The sequence below is a fragment of the Nannobrachium achirus genome, assembly GCF_963921795.1.
Source record: "Nannobrachium achirus genome assembly, chromosome: 22".
Lineage (NCBI taxonomy): Eukaryota > Metazoa > Chordata > Actinopteri > Myctophiformes > Myctophidae > Nannobrachium > Nannobrachium achirus.
Window position 1 is genome coordinate 34,162,370 of NC_137829.1, and position 21,789 is coordinate 34,184,158.

Sequence of the window (21,789 nt, forward strand, 5' to 3'; positions counted from 1 at the left end):
TTTGCTGTGTAAGATTTACTACTGTTGGGTAGGGCCAATAGTTACCCAGGGGTGGGTTATAATACAACCCAGATCGGGTTATTTTCAACCCAGCCGTTTTTAGTGTGTATACCCAAGGTGGGGTTGGCAAGGGCCCAGGATTACATTAGACAATTGACACTGGGTGAAAAATGGGTTACAAAATCATGGGATATATATATATTTTATCTGAATTCCTTATCTCAAAATGTAATTATGAGTCAAGTGAAATCTCAGAGGAACCTGACTCACCATTTTGGATCGATGCCAATTAAACATATTTCCACAACAAGGATTTCTTAGGACTTTTTTAGTATGTTGTTCTGGTGACTAATAGAAATGGTCTGTGATGGAAACAACTGTTACAATTACTTAAAATCTTGGGTCCAAAATAAGCTAGTTTGCCTGGACTATACCCCCTATAAAAAATTGCTCAATGCTGACAGCCGGGCAGCAGGTGGTCTCATGAATAGCCTATAGTCAATATTTTAGGCCAATAAAAAAAGAAAAGCAATATACCAAAATTCCCACTTGAGCCCAAAAAAGGCCCCTTAGCTGCTGGGCAAATGTGACAGGAGTTTGATTCAAAGACAGGTCCACCCGACTCACAGGGGCGTCAATTGGGTATGGCAGGGGTATGCAGCTGCCATACCCTGGGTCCAGGGGGAGAATACAAGTTACTTTAAAATATAAATCCATGAATGTCTCATTGTCTATCTGTGCTGGTTATGTTGTTAATTTACATTAAAATAAATGCAAAATTTAACAAGGTATTATAATTATATTCTCCACACTTTTATTCTCCCCATCTTGACAAAATGGTATATTCCCAGGTTCCGCAGGTCAGCTGCACAGGTGCAATGCATTATTGTTAATTGTGGCACGTTTACTATATTATGTCAAGTTTAACTGTTCCAGACTGCCATATCCAGCCCAAGAAACCATAGACATTTTGGGGGAAAAAAATAGAATGCACTTCTTAAAATAAATGTATCATGCCTGTTGCATGTTGCCATACCTTACCTTTTTCTGAACTGATGCCACTGCCGACTCAAAAGGAGCATGTGGCCTGTGCACTAACTGGCTATGCCACCAGGCATGTCCTATAGAGAAAATATGGAATTTTAATTTCTGTGTGGGGAAATTAGTTTGGCCACAGAGCTATCAAGCACTGCAATGTACGTAATAGAAAGAATAATTATGTTCATAAATCATCTGTGTTGTAGCCTATGTAAGGGATAAACAATGGGGAGCAGGTCAAAATAAGACAGGGTGAATCTTGACATGATGATGATGGGTCAATCACCGCGAAGGAGAATATTTCTCAATAATGACCCTTCCCCACAAAATCAAGCAATGCAGATGATTATGAGCCATGGGTGCTCTGAGTCTTTGATTAGTCTGTCACCGAGTTCGGCGGTCATTATTCAAAAATAACACACAGCTGAATTTGGTGATTGACCAATCAGAATCAAGCATTCGGGGCGCCCGCTGGCCTACTGGTCCAGGCGCATACTACTTAGGCATTGTCACATTCCAGATCCGGACGACCTTTGCCGCGTGTCACTCCCCATCTCTCCCTCCATTTCCTGTCAGTCTACTGTCCTATCAATAAAGACATAGAAGCCCAAAAAAAAACTTAAAAAAAATAATCAAGCATTCAACGAACCAAGCCATTTAATAAACAAAGTTATTTCACATGCAATACAAAGCTTTGACAAAATTATGTGTCCGCTTTTAATACTCTTTTGTACTTTCAGATCAGATGAAAGATCTAAGCCGATTGTTGTATTGACATTTATCTATTGTTTCCTTTGTTTAGGACGTTGCACAGTACAGAACATTGACGGCCTTGCCCCAGTGTTTGAGAGTGACTGACTCTGCTCCTCCTGGCCTGCCTAAGGGTGAGGTGAGGCTGGCAAAGAAGCAGAGATGGATGTGTTCGGCGGGGCGCCACGTTTCCTGGCCTATCCGCGAACCGTGGTGGTGCAGAGCAGCACCGACGCAGTCCTCAAGTGTCAGATCGGTGGAGATCCGAGGCCCACTGTCATATGGGAGCGGAACAATGAAAAGATTGATCCCCAGGGACAGTACAGAGTCTTTGAGGACGGAAATGTTTACAATCTCATCATTTCATCTGTGACAACCGAGGACAGTGGTCAGTACATTTGCAAAGCCAAGAACAGTATCGGGGAAACCTACGCAGCAGCCACGCTGAAGGTGGAAGGCGAGGCGCAGGAGTTGGAACTACGGGAGGAGAATAAGCCCCGGTTCCTCATCAAGCCCCTCTCTACCCGCGTTGGCCGTGGGGAAGATGCCGTCTTCTCGTGCAAGCTGTGGGGAAACCCGCGGCCCGAGGTTGTCTGGGAAAAGGATGGTAGAAAACTGAATGAGATTTTTGAGAGCACACATTTCAGCGTAAGCTACCAGGACGGGGGATGGTTCCAGCTCAAGATCTTCAAGACCCGCGCACCTGACGGTGGGGTGTACACATGCAAAGCCAGGAATGAATTTGGGGAAGGGCTGGCAGGGGCCGTGTTGCTTGTAGACGCAGGCCCGGGACACGAGGACGAGGGGAACCGTAATGGTTACACAAACGGCCACTGGAAGGCCCACCAGGCCAAACAGAGGAGCGGCAGGCAGATGTTAAATCGCCTCAAGGAAGACACCGTGACCAAATCGACAAAAGTAAAGATGTTCGCGGTAACAGAGGGCAAGCACGCTAAATTCCGCTGCTTTGTGACAGGGAAGCCCAAACCCGAAATCATTTGGAGGAAAGACGGCAGGCTGATTCTGTCTGGAAGGCGTTATTTGTTATATGAGGACAGGGAAGGCTACTTCACACTAAAAGTACTGTACTGTAAACAGAAAGACAATGGAGTGTATGTGTGTGCTGCTTCCAATACTGCGGGACAGACGCTCAGTGCTGTACACCTCTCTGTGAAGGGTAAGTGCACAGGCTTCTCTGGCATTCTAATGGATTTAACAGAATATTTGAGCGTAAAAGAAATAGAATACTAAGGTTGCAGTGCACTCCAGAGGATCTATAAAAGACAACTGAAATAGACTGTATTCACACAGTGGCCATTTTAAGAGCCAAATGGCTGTATTGTGATTATGGTTAAACAGTTGAGGCACACACATGGGAGAGCCCAGTGGGAAAGGGCCTTTAGTCTTATCTTATGACAGGGAATTCAGTTGTGATTTAGATTTTGTTATCACATGGTTTCTCATGGTTACAATGCAATTATTATTATTATTATTATTTTTTTGCTGGCCTTGTGGATTCCTGGCTGACTGACTGACTGAGACAATCACTGAGATGAAGTTGGTTAGCCTAACAACGAACTAGCCGCCAGTATATGGAATCAAAAAAGCTTGCGCTGAAAGAACTCGATCTTTCATATTCTGATTACATTTTAACATCATATAGCAAATATATCTACTGCAACAGGTCATACACGGCAAAAAATAGTAATTGAAAATGTTGAAGATAAGACAATAAAATAAACATGAATCATATGTTCTCACTGTGGTCCAGCCATATAGTAGGTTTTGACCTAATCTTGTTTCATATTTTATCAACCTGTTATCAACAAAATGATCATTCATCCCACCACATTAAACCCTATGTCCCCTACAGCAATCTATCTGTCAACCATTGTCATACAATAATGGATGTCATTGCATACAAATGCCAAATCAAATATTTCAGTCAATAGCATTAGTATAAAAAATGGCATGCTAACAAGCCAATTAGATGTTGTAATAAGCAACCATCTGCTAAGTCAAAAGCAATCCAATCCCCAGTCCCCCCAGGACGATTAACATCTTAATTATCTGAAATTTGACCTCATATAATATCCAACTATCTGGCTAAGCCAAGTTTTTCAGCTTGAGGTGCATTTCTGTGGCCGTACCAAAGTCTGTGAAGTCACTTAGCTTGTGAAAGGTCTAGGGGCGTACATCGAAGTCTCTGGGGGATGGGATCAGATTTCTCACATGGCCCAGGGAAAAGTCCAAATGCATTGATAGCAAGTATTGTATCAGTCAGAAATTGTCTACTGGAAATAAACACAGTACAGTATATTCTGTATATGGAGGACAGGGACCATATACAAACAACTATGAATTTAAAAATAAATGTTTGCTCATTTCATAAAAAAGAAATGTGTTAACAGAATAAAGACATAGCCAAGTAGTAGTGGTGGACAAATTACTCAATAGTACTTGAGTCAAATTATAGAAGTGAAAGTTGCCCAGTCATATTTGTGCAGCATAAAGTAGATCACTATTCAAAAGTACAAATTATTCAAAAGTACAAATTACAAACATAATTTTCTTTTTAATATCAATGCATAGCTGTTAGCTGTATTGACATTGTGAAATTTTCCAAAGAAATTAGTCACTTACAAATAGTTTTTATTCCTAGCCAACACTTGCACCGTTACTTGTGAAAGAGGCTATAATGATCTTTTCATATCCCAGCTAAATGAACCACTTGTGAGCTGCAAATATAAATCTTGTTGCTTCATTGGTATTACTACCACATGATTACTCACCCCATGGAGACTTCAGTTCAATAATATATATATATATATATTTTTTTGTTTTTGTCGCATTCCTAAGACAATAATTTGATTATCGTATAATAAATGTACCTTTATTTGTGTCTCCATCTGACAAAAACTAAAAAAAAATATTAGTCTCTTTGGGGTGAGTAATCGATAGGAAAAAAGTCATTTTGGAGGTAAACTATCAATTTAAAGCTGCACTACCCCGGATTTGAACTTGGTTTCCTGTGCAAGTGCTGACATTTTTACCATTGAGCTAATAGAGCCTGCCCGCTTGCTCAGGGGATAAATGTAATCTTGACCAGCAGGTCAAAATTTGTGATCCTGTGTGACCTTTGAGCAGGGAGACAAAATACAACCACCCCAATCAGGGCCGCCGATAAGGGGGAATGTCCCCAATTGTATAACTTCTATTGTATTACTCTACCATACAGATTGGACAAAATTACATTTTATTCATTAAGAAAAAGTGACATAGTGGTGATTTAACTATAAAACACTTCTTGGTCAATTTCATGTCTATTGAGAATTTTGGGTACACCTCAGACAATCATTCTCAGGCCCTGGCTATACAAGAATGGATCTTTTCCTAAACGCACATTTTCGTATATCTGTATAGAAAACTAGAAGCAATGCTCTTCCAAGCACAGGTCTCCGCCAGGTCAGGTAGGTTATTGTGGCCTCCTGGTGGCGCTATAATAGGCCAATGTGAGAAGGGTGCCATGTCTTCTTCGCCAATCTTAGGCCTTTCACTGCAATCGGACACTGCATGCATGATTTGAGGCATTGTGTTCCAAAACTGTGTTCCAAAAATGCGCTAGAACAGGCCCATGTGAGAAATGTGGGGCAGAGGTTCTGAATTGGCATCCAGGGAGTGTGTGTGCACAGTTTGGCCGCGACCGGGCCAACGGTGCCGGAGATTAGCTGGTAACAGACGGATGGACACACGGGCACACACACGGACAGACGGACGGAGAGGGGCGAAAAACATACTCTTGCCATGCCTTTTGGCCTGGCGGAGACAAATATCCAGTTCCACACGAGTCACGACAATATCTAGGTTGGCGATACAGTATGTAATACCATAGAAGAACAAGCGTGAGTGCATGCTTGGTTGTGTGTGTGTGTGTGTGTGTGTGTGTGTGTGTGTGTGTGTGTGTGTGTGTGTGTGTGTGTGTGTGTGTGTCTGTGTGTGTCTCTCTCTCTCTCACACACATGCACTCACGCACACACATGTCATAGTTTTCACAGGTCTCCGTTTTGCGTGTCTACACAGATCCACTGAATCGGATATTTTGGTAAATCTTCACTTATTTGTCCGTTTACAAAAAGATCAGTTTTAGCGGCCGAAATCAGTGTTTGCGCGTGGCTGAAAGCACCAAACACACACAAACAATTGCGTATAGAAAAAGATCCATACTCGTGTAGCCAGCACCTCAGACTGTGACGTTTTTATTTTCATTGATTGATTGATTGATTGATTGATTGATTGATTGAAGACTTTATTAGAGGTTTGCATAGGAAAAGGTACAGTTTCATGACGGTACAGTTCACTGGTACAAGGTCTACTAAAAGGAGATCCTAGAAAAGACTAAGCTTATTTCCACAGGAAACCATTTAAGTATCTCATATAACATTGAATGACAGACGACAGTAGATGCAGTAGATATGTAAATAAAATAAAATGAAAGAACAAAAAAAAAAGAAAACAGTAATTTCATACATTTCTTGTTCAACATTAGGATAAAAAAAGGGACAATAATAAAAATGGCGGTCCCCTCATGCATTAAGATGTTTGGGGTTAAGTTTGGGGTTAAGTGTCATGCTCAGTGACACTTCTACATGTAGAGATGGGTGGCCTGGGAGCCAGGGGTGTCATAAGGGGGGGAAACGTGGGATTGAGTTACTAGGGCCCAAGGTGGAGGGGCCTTCATTATTTTATACTTTAGCTATTGAAAAATAGCAGATATACAAGCTGACAGTGTGGCACCGAGTGCCGCGCTGCGAGCTTGTAGATCTGCTATTTTTGAAAAGTCCTGAAAATGAGTGCAAATCGTTGAATATATGTGTTTTTCAAGTGAACATTTGTAACTAAAAGTTTGCTTCTGGGGGGTCCCTGGAACTAAATATTTTGAGATGGGGTTCCGTGGCCAAATACATATCATTTTGGGGCTCCATCACATGAAAAGGTTTGAGCACCACTGACATAGAAACGTTTTCAAAAAACCTTAGAAGGATTTAGAAGACACTTATAGAATCGTGTCAAAATATTCAAAGAATTGCACAAATCTTCAAGATTTTTCAAAAATAGCAGATCTAAAAGCTCGCAGTGCGGCACTCGGTGCCTCGCTGTGAGCTTGTATATCTGCTACTTTTCAATAGCTAAAGCACATAATAATGCGTTCCCAGTCTAAATGGGTTAAAACCCCTCCCCCTATGAAGAACATTCATGTTGGGCTCGCCGTGAATCCTTGTACCAATGTACCTAGGGCCCGGAATTTGGTGCGCCACCCCTGGTCGCCCCAAAACATATGAGTACCAAGATTACTAACTATTGGTGACCACATATTTTCAAAAGAATATGACTGAAAATAGCAGCTCTACAATCTCATAACGTGACCGCTTTGATCTTGTAGATTGGCAATTTTCGCTTTATTTTGTATTTTTATGAGATTACAGTTTAAGAATTGAAATAAGAAATTTTCAGAAGATAAAAATCTATTTAACATTTTTCAAAAACAAGCATTAACAAAAATAGTGTAATTTTTGTTTTGCTATTTTTTTTTTTTTTTTAACATCTGTTTATTAGTATTTTTCATTTTTAAAGACATATCGTCCATAGCAACTATGGAGAGAAAACATCATGACAAAAACAGGTTGGACCATATGACAAAGTAGAAAAAACCATATACCAATACAAAAGTCGAATATACATATATAAACAATAAAACAAAATTGACAGTTAAAACATAAATAATACTACAGCAATAATGACAAAACAAACAAGAAAGGAAAAAAATAAACAAGACAAACAACAATCAAACAAACAAACAAACAAACAAATGGCTGATGGCGGCACGCGTCCCCGGAGATAGGCGAACAGCATACAGAGTAATCACACGTTGTACTTGATCAGTAAAAGTTAGCAGGTGACCCTAGGGGGCGACTAAGCACTGTCTGCTCTTTTCAGGGACTCTAGAAGGCGCAGGATAGGTGACCATATTTTTTGGAACTGGGGCTCCCTATCTGTGAGGACAAATCTTACTCTCTCCAGGTGCAGGACTCCGCCTAGTTCCTTTATCCACATGTCAATGGATGGGGGTTTAACTGATTTCCAGGCTTGAAGGATTAATTTCCTGGCGAGCAATGTAGAGAGCCTAACAACTTGATTCTCCCGGTTGTTTTGGGCCCACCCTGGCTCCAGCACCCCGAAGAGCGCAGTTAACGGAGCAGGAGGGAGTTCCCTCTCATAAGCTTTCCCAAGAAAGTCAAAAATTTGGTTCCAAAAGTTTTGCAACTTATGGCATTGAACAAATTGATGTGCTAAGGTACCTTGCTCAATAAAGCATTTGCCACACAGGGGAGAAGAATCCTTAAATAATTTATGCACTTTAGTCGGGGAGAAGTGTAATCTGTGAATGATCTTAAATTGGCTGAGGCCATGCCTGACATTAATAGAGCTGTGATGAATATTGTCAATACACTCCTCCCACGTTTCGTCCGAGATATCAATACCTAGCTCTCTTTGCCAGTTCTCTTTGAATGGGAGAGAGGGTAGACTAGACAAATCTTGCAAAGTTGCATAGTATTGCGAGACTGCACCTTTACCAAAGGAATCGACTCTCATTATGCTCTCTAGTGTCGGATGACGAGTCTTTTGTTCAAATTGTGGGACATGAGTTCTGAAAAAGTTTCTAATCTGTAAGTATCTAAAAAAGTGTGATGCCGGAAGTTGACACAACTGCTTGAGTTGTTGAAAAGAAACAAAATGGTCATCCCTATACAAGTTACTTAAGGATTCGATTCCTTTTTCCCTCCAGAGACGAAAAACTGGGTCGGTCAGGCCTGGTTTAAAGGCATGATTGCCACAAATGGGAGTGTACATATACAATTTGGGAGCTTTTATCAATTTTGAGATTTGAGACCAGATTTTAAGAGAATGCTGAATTATAGGGTTATGACTATAGATATCCTTCTTAAACTTAACAGGACTATTTAGCAGTGCGGGTAGGCACGTGCCTGTGCACGACAAGTGTTCCATTCTTAGCCAGGAGGGCATACTTTCAAGGTTATAGCCTGGGTAACAGTCAAACCATTGAGTAATAAAATTTAAGTTAGCTGCCAAGTAATATAGTCTGAATTGAGGGAGACCAAATCCACCCTCGCTCCTACTTTTGCACAGATGTAGACGAGTAATCCTGGGAGTTTTGCCAAACCATATAAAGGCGGAGATGATTGAGTCTAGTTTCTTAAAATAATATTGAGGAATGCTTGTTGGGATTGATTGAAAGACATACAGAAATCTAGGTAAAGTCACCATTTTGATGGCGTTAATACGTCCAGCCATTGATAAGGGTAAGGTGTTCCAGAACTCTATGTTTTTCTGCAATTGTTTTATTTTTTGGTCCCAGTTTGCCTTCAGTAAGTTATTCAATTTACTTGTGACTATAATTCCCAGACTCGTAAATTTATCCAAGACAATTTTGAATGGGGTGGATGACAGAAAGGTTTTGTCCACTACATCTGATAAAGGCATCAGTTCGCTTTTATCCCAGTTTATTCTGTACCCTGAAAAAGAACCAAACTCATTGATGAGGTTTAGCAGTGTGGGGATAGAAGCCCTTGGATCAGAAATAAACAAGACCACATCGTCAGCGTAGGCCGAAATTTTGTGCGAGGTACCATGTTGCACAATCGGGTGGATTACTGAGCAGGCCCGTATCCTCGCAGCTAAGGGTTCTAACGCAAGCGCAAATATATAAGGTGAGATCGGATCCCCCTGGCGCGTGCCTCTAAAAAGCCTGAATGGTTTCGATTCATTTTGATTAGTGAGGACTGAGGCCGATGGTTCGTGATATATGACCTTAATCCAGTTAATGAAAGACTCCCCAAAGCCAAATTTAGTCAAGACGGAAAGCATATATGGATGTTCAATTTGGTCAAAGGCCTTCTGCGCGTCAAGGGAGATCGCAACCGCATCCTCCGTACTACGTGCAGGGTTGTAGATTAGATTAAACAGCCTCCTCATATTATACTGTATATGTCTGGAGGGCATGAACCCAGTCTGATCCGGGTGAATAATATTGCAAATATGCTCTTTAAGCCTAGAAGAAAGAATTTTGCTCAATATTTTGGTTTCCGTTGGCAAAAGAGAAATGGGTCTGTATGAGGATGCTAGTGAAGAGTCCTTGTCCTTTTTAAGTAGTAGGGAAATCCTACCATGGTACAGCCCCTTCGGCAGAGAGCCTGATTCTTTAGAGTTATTCAACATACGAAGTATGAAAGGCGCTAAGAGGCTGGAGTAGGCCTTATAAAACTCCGCCCCAAAGCCGTCCGGCCCAGGGGCTTTGTTATTCGGAGCCTGCTGGATAGCTATCTTGACTTCCCCTAATGTAATGTCTGCATCTAACTCCGCCACTGCTTCCTCACTTAATGAGGGGAGATCACATTCTTGCAAAAAATTGTCGATATCCTCCTGACTAGAGGTACTTTTGGAGCTATAAAGGTCACGGTAAAACTCTTTAAAACAGTTATTTATTTCTTTAGGGGCAGTAACTCGATTTCCGTTCTTGTTATTGATAGAGAGGATGGCCTGGGAGGCTTGGGATTGTCGAAGCAGTCTAGCCAGTAGTTTGTGTGGTTTGTCTCCAAATTCAAATATTTTTTGTCTGTAATTTAATAATTGGGAGCAAACTCGTTTAGTAAGAATAGAGTTGTAGTCGTATTTCAATTTCGTAATTTTGCCCAGTATTTCTGACGAGGGGGAGTCTAGATAATCTTTATTCAATTGAGTTAGAGTAGCCTCTATTAATCTCAAAGACTGTTCTTGAAGCTTACGTTTGGCTGACGAAAATGCAATTATGTGACCTCTCATTACAGCTTTAAAGGATTCCCATAGGACAGAGTCATCGACCTCTCCATTATCGTTAGAGGCAAAAAAGAAGGAGATATGGCCCTCCATTTCTTTGTGGAAAACTTCGTCCTTAAGAAGTAGGGGATCAAACCGCCAAGACTTATTCCTTCTATTGTCTAGATCCATAAATTGTAAGTCCAGTGTAACTGGGCTATGATCGGAGACAAGTATCGGATGGTATGTGCTATCAATTACCGCGGATAAGAGTTTAGAGTCTAGGAAGAAATAGTCTATGCGACTCGAAGTTTTGTGCACTGGACTGTAAAATGAGTATTCCCTCCCCGCAGGATTAACCAATCTCCAAATATCAACAATATTCAGGCTTTTAAGCAAGGTGTTCAATAGGCCTCCAGCCTTTGATTGGTTAGATGAGAGCGTGGAGCTTTTGTCCAGAGTAGAGTCCATTACACAGTTAGCGTCTCCTGCGATAAGGACATTGGTAGCATGGATGTTAGGGATTGAGTTAAAAAGTTTTTGAAAGAAGTCAGGGCAGTCAAAATTGGGGCCATATATATTTACGAGTGTTACATTTTGTGAAGCCAATTGACCACTAAGAATAAGAAATCTCCCATCAGGGTCGGTCAATGTTGCAGAGTGGATGAATGGAACATTTTTGCGAAACAATATAGCTACTCCTCTAGCTTTAGCACCAAAATTGGCATGGTAGGCCTGACCCAGCCAGTTTGCCCGAAGAATTGATTGCACATTGCGCTTTGCATGGGTTTCCTGTAGAAAGATAACATCGGGTTGCAGGGACTTAAGGTGGGCGAGGACTTTCGCCCTCTTGACAGGATTACCCAGGCCTTTTACGTTCCAGCTAAGAAATCTTAACGCCCCGTTAGGTAACCCGCTATTAGATTTATGTGTCGTTGACACCGTTCGCAAGTGTGACACTCCCCAGCGCCGCACACCCCCCCGAGAACACGCGCACACCACCAGCCAGACAGTACATAAAACATAAAACAAAAAACACAAACCCATAGCCCGACACCCCACCCCCCCAAGTTGAGGGACCATCCACTGGGAAGCCCATCTCTAAATCCCCAAACACCGTACTAGACGTTAGTGAGATTCCCTCAATGGCCCCTCCCCCAAACCTTATAAAATAAGTAAGAAAAGGAATATTTAAAGTTATCCATTATTGCCCGTAAATTGTTAACATTTTGACCACATCCGGTATGTACAACATTCCACCTAAATAATCGTTGGTCGACTGGATCCGTTTAGCTACTACCCTTTGGACTCCTACAGTAAGTTTCTGATAACATAGGATTTTTAAATTAAACTGCCAGAAACCCGGCTAACATTGAGGTAAGAGATTATAATAATACAAATACTAGTGATGATAAAAATAATAATACAAAAGTAGTAAACGCATCAATAATAATAAGAAATAAAAAAATAAAAACATATAAATTATAATGAAGGGAAGTAAAAGAACAACTCAAGGTCAAATTAGAAGGTGTAATCACCATCCAACCTAACATTGTACAAAAATGGCAAACGCCACCCTCCTACAGAAAGATTTATGATCTCGGGGGCCCGGAGCAAAAAGGCACAAGCGACACCCCACACCCCCCCGCCGGCCGACGCCCCCCACCGACCGCAGCCACCCAATCCAATCCTATATGTTCATTCCGTCCAGACATTAATACGGATTAGGCTTCGATGTGTGAATTTCAAAATATACTTTTTAATGTTGTTACTAATAAATGACCACAATCACTGAAAAGCCGCCCGCGAGAAGATGCAAACGCCCCCCACGCCCCCCCGCTCCAGGCCCCCGATTTACACACAAAAATAAAAAAAAATAAAACAGACGCTCTATTATAAATAAAAGGAAAACCCAGACAAACAATCCCACCACCAAGCAAAACTATACTCCAGCACGCACAAACACACACAGATAACCGGTGGACAAGGATCGAATACAAAACAAAAATAAGATACATGAACAAATAAAATTGTAAAAGTAAACAAAAAACCCCATGTTACCCAAATTGGCGATATCCGCCCTACTACAAAGTGTTGAAAGTCCGATCAACTAAAAAAGGCTGGATATCCACTCTACTACGAGTGATGAGGAGTGAATTCCAGACCGTGAAAATGAGTGCATAGAAACCCCGACACACATACGCTCCTAGAGGCAAAACTACTCACACCAATCACCCACGCACACACACAAATAAGTAATAAACAAAAACACCATAAATACCGAGATTAAGGTACGCGAGTGTTCAGAGTTGGATACATCTAACACCTCCTAGAGTAATAATGTATCCTTCCACACCTGATTACGCCCCCAGTTAAAACTGAGTCCAGCATAAGTTGTAAATGTTACGGTGAGGTAATAATGTGATAAGGATATGTGAAACTACAAGACTGCAAGCTTTTAGTTTGATAACAATCCAATTTAGCTAGGAGGCATCCAAGTACCCATCACTTAATGTAAGCGTAACTCTAACAATAAAGAAATAATAATAACAAAAAACACACATCTATGGTATGACTAGCCTACAGCCCACTCACACACATACAGTCAGAAACGCTTAATCAGGCAGTTTTGCTATTTTATAAATGGGATTATGGTAGCTAATCTTGTGCCACCCTCTATGTCATACATGGGCAACTGGCAGCCCGAGGGCCACATGCGGCCCCCACCTTCACTTAATGCGGCCCTCAGGTTAATATCGTAATGCTATACTGTAATAGTATACTGTATTATTGATTTACAATTCCAAACATGCAAACATGACCCACTTTAATTACTTCTGTCTATATTAGTAGCTTAATGATTAGTACTACTAGTATTTTTTATTTCCAATGTATTTGTATATAAGTTCATAAACAACAACAAATTAATGCATTTGAAATTAAATAAAAATGTTACTTTTCAAGATTCGATTACAAGAATGGCGCAAATAATTCAGGATTCCGATTCAAAAATAGAAAAAATAGCAGATCTACAAGCATAAAAAGGCGTCACAGTGTGACGCGTTTTGAGCTTGTAGATTGGCTATTTTTCCTATTTGTGCCTGTATTATGCATTGTGGCCCTCTGGACTGAGTGTGAAAATATAGTGGCCCTCTCCATCATCAAAGTAGCCCACCCCTGCTCTATGTCTATCTGAAATTACGTCTTTGCCCCCCCCTCCTCCTCAGAGCCACCGGTGCGGTTCAAGCAGCCGCTCATTGATCTGGAGGTGTGGGAGCGGGACTTGGCGGTTCTGGAGTGTGAGGTTCCAGAGGACTCGTGTCCCATCACATGGTATCTGGAGGACAGACGTCTCCAGCCCGGGGCCAAATATGGGATGGAAGAGTGGGGAACAAAACGGCGGCTGACCATCCGCGACATTGGTGTGGACGACGACGGGATTTACCTCTGCGAGATGCCCGACGGGGGTAGAAGCATTGCGGAGGTGGCGGTGAAAGGTAACTCAAGCACAGTTTTGAATCCGCATTGCTTTCCTGGCTATACGCAAGAAATACATTTTTAGTTTCTTGGTGGTATTCTTTGAGACCAGAGCCCGACCGTCGATATATTGGTCATTATTTGACGTTTATTTTGCTATTATATAGCCGATGTGTCCTGATTTGAAACAATTTGAACCTGTCATCCGTATTTTGGTTATGTCATCGTAGGCAAAGAAATCTCCAAAGTTTTTTATACAAGCATGTAAATTGTAAATTGCCCATTTTTGTCCAGGCCCCCAAAAATGTCCGGGCTCTGAAGCGTGGCCTATATCTTGGTGTAACGCCTGGGATTAACTGCATGAAAGTCCAATAGCTTAACCGCTAGACCAAAGGGACATCCCTATTGACCGGGGGAGATACTAGTCTTTTGAGGCCATCAGAGGCATTGAGGCAGTGAGTTACTCTGCTACACTCACTCCCCTTTTGACCTCTTCCTACGGGGAAACCCGATCCGGGTCACGGCACCACAACACCAACGCCCGGGATTCCTACACAGGTCTCCAGAGTGAAAGTCTAACAACTTAAGCACCAGACCAAAGGGACATCCCTATGGACTGGGGGAGATACTAGACGTTTGAGGCCATCAGGCTAAGGCAGTGAGTCACTCTGCTACACTGGCACAAAGTGCTCAAAGTTTGTTGTCAGGGTTCTGAAGCGTGGCTACATTCAGAAGGTTTTTAGCCAATTATTTTAACCCCCAATTTAGTCGTTATACCAATTGATTCCTCCCCACACACATTTCTGTGTTGTCACTGCTGTTGTATCCTACTGACTCACCTGCCAGTGATGAGCCCCCACCAGGAGGACGTAGACTAGAGCCTTCGTCCTACTCATCCCGCTGAACACTCCCTGCTGATAGGTGCCACCCCAGCCCATAGGAATACATGCAATGACCTGTATCACCATCCCCGTCCGGCTTCCCTCCCCCAACACGGACCAATTGTTCGCACAGATGCCCGACATGGCCGGTTGCACCACAGGGGATTCAAACCCACAACCTTCCGTGGTGGTGGGCAGGGACTTTACCACTGCGCCACCCGAGCGCCGCAACATCCTGCGTGGCTACATCTTGCGTGGCTACATCTTGGCACAAAGCTTGTTGTACGCCCAGGGTCACATTGACCAAGCTTCGCGCGGCGCTTAATGAAATTAACTCATAAATAGCACGGCTCACTTTATTTTTTACATTTTTGAATACGATCGTTACCTAAAATAAAGTTCCGTCATTGCTTTTATTCTACCAATACGTTTTGTGTTTATTTGCATTTATTTTTTGCAAAAAAAAAAAATTGTCTAAAATTTAAACTTGAATCAATCTAAGTTTCTCAAATTGATTCGATAGAAAATGTTATGTGGGGGGCAGTTGGTAGCGCTCCTCCACGTCATCAGTGCCCACACACTAGGTGGGGTTGGCAAAAGGGACTGAGTGACATGCGGCAAAGGTCTTCCGGATCGGGAATCGAACCGGCGACGCCATCAACAGGCATCAATGCCTACTGTATGTGGCAATGCCCATGTGGTATGCGCCTGGACCAGTAGGCCAGCAGGCGTATTATTTTATTTTAAAATGAAAATGGGATTTTTACTTGAGTCGTGACCCATAAAAATGTGTCCGTGACCCACAAATGGGTCCCGACCCACTGTTTGGGGACCAGCGTACTAGGGCATGTCACTTTAGCTAAAAGAAGATGAAGAGATCAATTGAAAACGCATGTTATTAACTTCATTCTCCTCAAATTACACAGCAGCACAGCTTGTACACTCTGACTAGAGTGTACTAGATGGGTGGAGACGAGTGTGGTGGTTAAGGTGGTCTTGGTGGTGGTGTGTGGGTCTCAAAACTCTGACATCATTTGTACAGAATGTATAATGACTTTTGTGGCAGACGGTTACGCAATATGACCACAGGTGTTTGTTTGCGACTGACATGGAGTGGAGGAGGGCCAGCAGCAACAGGTGACAGCATTGCACCATAGTCTCGCGTAGCCAGACAACTATTCCACAATCTCTGAATGCTATATAGAGTCTGGAACAGCAGCTCCCTAACGGTGAGTAATGGAAACGGGCATTACCGTTCAAGAAAATATATTTTAAAATGTCATTTCTGCTAAGCAGCAAGCTACACATGCTTATATGATTTTTATTGCGACCGTAGGTCGCATTTACTATCAAACCCTGCACAAAGTGTAAGTCCGTCAGTCAGTCAGTCAGTCAGTCAGTCAGTCAGTCAGTCAGTCAGTCAGTCAGTCAGTCAGTCAGTCAGTCAGTCAGTCTGTCTGTCACACCTCACACGTCACACTCTTGCCCTGCTCATATCTCCGCAACCGTTGCCCCGATCCATGCCAAATTTTGCACACACACTCCTTACCTGCCAAACTACAACCTCCAAGGACCCCCAGAGCTCCAGGGACCCCCAGGTCCCTGGGGGACCCCCAGATGTAAAAAATGACCAAATGTGCTAAACTGACCAAATGACCACCCCAACGGGGCTGCTCACGGGGAATTCCCGGGGACCACCGACTCCTGGTGCTCCAGAACGGATGCAAAAGTGGTGGCGCCCCCAGTGGAGGACCCCCTACACTGCAGCTCACATAAAATGCCGTAACTCCGGCTAGGAGCGACCGGGACAGCCGGGGCCGGTACCTATTCGTCCGCCTTGCCGGCGCGGAGACCCCACCCCTCATTTCTCACATGGCCCTCTTCTAGCGCCACCATGAGGCCGATTCTTGCAAAACACATTTTTGGACACTGCTCCTACAATTTTTGCCCTAAAATCACGCAAATCGGTACACAGTATGTCTACACTCATCCCATCAACATGAATCTCTCCCATATAGCGCCACCTCCAGGCCGATTTTTAAAAACACATATTTGGACACTGCTCCTACAGATTTTGCCCGAAAATCACGAAAATCACTACACAGTATGTCTACACTCATGTCATCAACATGGATCAGGAAGATTTTGGCAAAACACATTTTTGCCCTATTTGTGGAGATAAGTGACCTACGGTCGCTTATCTCCCGATTAGGGAGTCTTACTGGTTTATATAATGATAAATGTGTGCGATGTGAGACTGAAACGGAAGTGACGAGGGGGCTTCACTTCCGCTTCATCTCGCACTCATCATTTCTTCCCCGGTTTGCCAGACTGTATGCCGGGAGCATTTGACCAAATCGCGGAGGCAACAGTCTGGCCATGCGAGACTAATTGCACCATAACCCACAGCCTGAAGGTCATTAACATTTAAATGACAAGCAATATGCAGACGACGGTATCACATGGTATCACAGGTACACAAGCAACACAGAGTTGCTATGGTGCTTTTTCACTGGATGGTCCTCCCAGTCGCAGCTCAATTCCACTCGACTCACTTTACTTTGTTTTCCACTGCAGATAGGACCCTCTCTTCTATGGTATACTGTAGTGTACACGTAGACATCTTACATTGGGCGCTTCCGTTCATTGGAGCAATGCATAATTTCGGCTTCCATTATTGGCATAAGCTCGTGCCTCCTAACGCATGTTTGCCCCATGCATGTCTATTGAAGCAGAGGTCTCTCCACTACAGAATGTAAATCATCATAACTCGCTGACTTCTCAACCGATGTTCACGTGATTTGGCTTGTTGCAAATATCAGTTTGTTTCTGTTGTTACAAAAAAAAATGCTTGTGAGCAGGAACATCTTTTGACAGTTTATTCTGTAGGAAACAGACAAACATCACCATTTGTCTTTTTGGATGGCCACTGCATATCACCACAACTGTCTCCAGCAGAGCAGGAATCATTCTAATTTTTATGCCTATAGTATACAACCATGTTCGATCTCATCACAATGAATCCACATCACAAAATACGTATGCACCCACTGTGTGCTTCACTTTACCGTTGAAATGAGCTGTTTTTCATTGCAAAATCATAAAATAACTTTACTGTGTTTGCAGAGCACAGCTTACCTCCAGCAGCGCTAGGAATAAAAGCAGCAGAGCAGGAATCATTCTGCCAGGGTAGCTACAGCAACACTATTTGGACACACAGTGCAGCAGCTACGGAAACACCTCTAGGACATACAGTGCGATATGCAGTGACCTAAAATACTATAACATTAGTTTGAAACAAATATTGGCTGGTGCTGCTCAATAGTGGACAAATTCAATTACCGTATTTAACTTTTAACTCTGTTACACTTGTTCACACCAAAACAACTTAGGCCTATAGATCGTAGAACAGAAATAGTTTTAGTCTCAGGTACTTGAACTCGGGCATATTTCTAAAGGCCTGTCCATAGCATCTCTGAAATGTTCGGTGAGCTGCGATTTCCGACGTGCAAATTGGTCAGGGTACTAAAGTATCGTTCGATTTTCAATAGGAATTCAATTTTAAAAAATCATTTTTCTCTCAATTTTCTAATTTTCCAGCTCCCCATAAAATCAAATATTGGTTCATTTTTCCAATTTTCTAGCTTGCAAAAAAATCAGGAAAATGCTTCAATTTTGCTTCAATTTTTTAAATGTGTGATTCGTCTTTGTCATTATTTGATTTGGAACCGACAAAGGAAAAACATCTTTAAAAAAGGTATTTTTCATTTTTTACCACATTACGAATATCAAAAAATTGACCAATTTTTTAAATTTTCTAGCTTGCAAAAAAATCAGGAAAATGCTTCAATTTTTTAAATGTGTGATTCATATTTGTCATTATTTGATTTGGAACCGACAAAGGAAAAACATCTTTAAAAAAGGTATTTTTCATTTTTTTACCACATTACGAATATCAAAAAATGGACCAATTTTTCCAATTTTCTAGCTTGCAAAAACATCAGGAAAATGCTTAAATTTTTTAAATGTGTGATTCGTCTTTGTCATTATTTGATTTGGAACCGACAAAGGAAAAACATCTTGAAAAAGGTATTTCTTAATTTCTTACCCCATTACAACAATCAAAAAATGGGCCCATTTTTCCAATTTTCTAGCCCACAAAAAAATCAGGAAAATGCTTAAAATTTGCTCAATTTTTTGAATGTGTGATTCATATTTTGGCATTATTTGATTTGGAACCGACAAACAAAAAATAGGCCCATTATTCAATTTTCAAGTCCAGGAAAGAAATCGTCATCATGAATGTCACGTGACCACGTGTCAAGTCACATGGTACACAACTTCAAAATAAAAGCTGTAGGCTAGTCTAACATCCAAGTAATAGGATCAACATGCAGGCAGGCAGGGGGTCCATGAGGGGTTTACAAGGGGGTCCATGGCTGGTTCCCAAAGTGTGGTTTGCGGACCCCCAGGGTTTCTATGGCTGGTTCACAACAGCCTGGTACACGTACAGCCATGGCTGGTTCCCAAAGTGTAGTTCGGGGACCTCTTGAGGTCCATGACGGATTTCCAAGGGGGTCCATGGCTGGTTAGCAATAAATGTGGTTCGGGGACCTCTGGGGGTCCCTGAGGGGTTTCCAAAGGGGTCCATGGCTGGTTAGCAATAAGTGTAATTGCGACCGTAGGTCGCTACTTACTATCACAGCCTGCACAAACTGTCCGTCTGTCTGTCTGTCTGTCTGTCTGTCCCTCTGTCTGTCACACCTCACACGTCACACTATTGCCCTGCTCATATCTCCGCAACCGTTGGCCCGATCCATGCCAAATTTTGCACACACGCTCCTTGCCTGCCAAACTACAACCTCCATGGACCCCCGACCTCCAGGGACCCCCAGGTCCCTGGGGGACCCCCAGATGTAAAAAATGACCAAATATGCAAAAATGACCAAATGACCACCCCAACGGGGCTGCTCACGGGGAATTCCCGGGGACCACCGACTCCTGCTGCTCCAGAACGGATGCCAAAGTGGTGGCGCCCCCAGTGGAGGACCCCCTCCACTGCAGCTCACATAAAATGCCGTAACTCGGGCTAGGAGCGTCCGGGAGAGCCGGGGCCGGTACCTATTCGTCCGCCAAGGCAACGCGAAGACCCCACCCCTCATTTCTCACATGGCCCTCTTCTAGCGCCACCATGAGGCCGATTCTTGCTAAACACATTTTTGGACACTGCTCCTACAGATTTTGCCCTAAAATCACGCACATCGGTACACAGTATGTCTACACATTGCCCACACAACTAGGAACCAATGGCAGTTACAGCCCTCTTTGTGTATACATGTGACCTACGGTCGCTTATCTCCCGATTAGGGAGTCTTACTGGTAGTGTAATAGGTGAAATAGTGTAATAGTGCATTACTTGTAATATTGAAATAGCATAAATGTTATTGCGACCGTTATGTCGCAGTTACTATCAAAACCTCGACCAGCTGTGAGTCCGTCCGTCCGTCCGTCCGTCCGTCCGTCCGTCCGTCCGTCCGTCCGTCCGTCCGTCCGTCCGTCCGTCCGTCCGTCCGTCCGTCCGTCCGTCCGTCCGTCCGTCCGTCCGTCCGTCCGTCAGTCAGTCAGTCAGTCAGTCTGTCTGTCTGTCTGTCACACGTCACACTTTTGCCCTGCTCATATCTCCGCAACCGTTGCCCAGATCCATGCCAAATTTTGCACACATACTCCTTGCCTGCCAAACCACAACCTCCACCCATCAATTCACACATGACCCTCTTCTAGCGCCACCATGAGGCCGATTCTTGCAAAACAAATTTTTGGACACAGCTCCTAAATTTTTTGTCCTAAAATCACGCAAATCGGTACACAGTATGTCTACACTCGTGTCATCAACATGGATCTGTCCCATATAGCGCCACCTTCAGGCCGATTTTTGAAAACACATTTTTGGACACTGCCCTAAAATCACCCTATTAGGGAGTCTTACTGGTAGTGTAAGCGCAATAAGGGTAATAGTGTAATATTGTAATAAGTGTAATAATATAATAGTGTCATTGCGACCGTCAGGTTGCAGTTACTATCAAAACCTCCACCAGCTGTCAGTCTGTCAGTCAGTCTGTCAGTCAGACTTTCAGTCACACTTTTTCCCTTCTCATAGTGATTTTGGCTGCCAAACCACTACCCCCATTTCTCCCTCTTCTAGCGCCACCATGAGGCCGCTTCTTGCAAAACACATTTTTGGACACTGCTCCTACAAATTTTGCCCTAAAATCACGCAAAGCGGTACACAGTATGTCTACACTGGGTTGACACTGTCCAAGATAGCGCCACCATCAGGGCGATTTTTCAAAGACATTTTTGGACTCTGCTTTTACAGATTTTGCCGTAAAATCACGCAAAGCGTAAAATCACAGCAAAGCGTGATTTTAGGATGCCCTGATGGTGGCGCTATCTCGGACAGATCCATGCTGATGACATGAGTGTAGACATAATGTGTACCGCTTTACGTGATTTTAGGGCAGAATTTGTAGGAGCAGTGTCCAAAAAAGTATGTGTTTTGCAAGAAGCGGCCTCATGGTGGCGCTAGAAGAGGGAGAAATGGGGTAGTGGTTTGGCAGCCAAAACCACTATGAGAAGGGCAAAAGTGTGACTGAAAGTCTGACTGACAGACTGACTGACAGACTGACAGCTGGTGGAGGTTTTGATAAGAATGCACTATTACACTATTTCACCTATTACACTACCAGTAAGACTCCCTAATCGGGAGATAAGC

At 42.9% G+C, this 21,789-nt stretch overlaps 1 protein-coding gene across 1 annotated transcript in view; it reads left to right on the top strand.

Annotated features, from left to right (window-relative positions):
* Positions 1–1,950: 1,950 nt before the first annotated feature.
* obsl1b (obscurin like cytoskeletal adaptor 1b) overlaps positions 1,951–21,789 on the top strand; it is a gene marked incomplete at both ends in the record, with an annotated part of 83,255 nt that continues 63,416 nt past the window's right edge. The window contains 2 exons of the mRNA XM_080753464.1: positions 1,951–2,965; positions 13,887–14,156. Coding sequence (XP_080609590.1) covers positions 1,951–2,965; positions 13,887–14,156 — 1,285 coding nt within the window. The remainder of the gene's footprint in view (positions 2,966–13,886; positions 14,157–21,789) is intronic.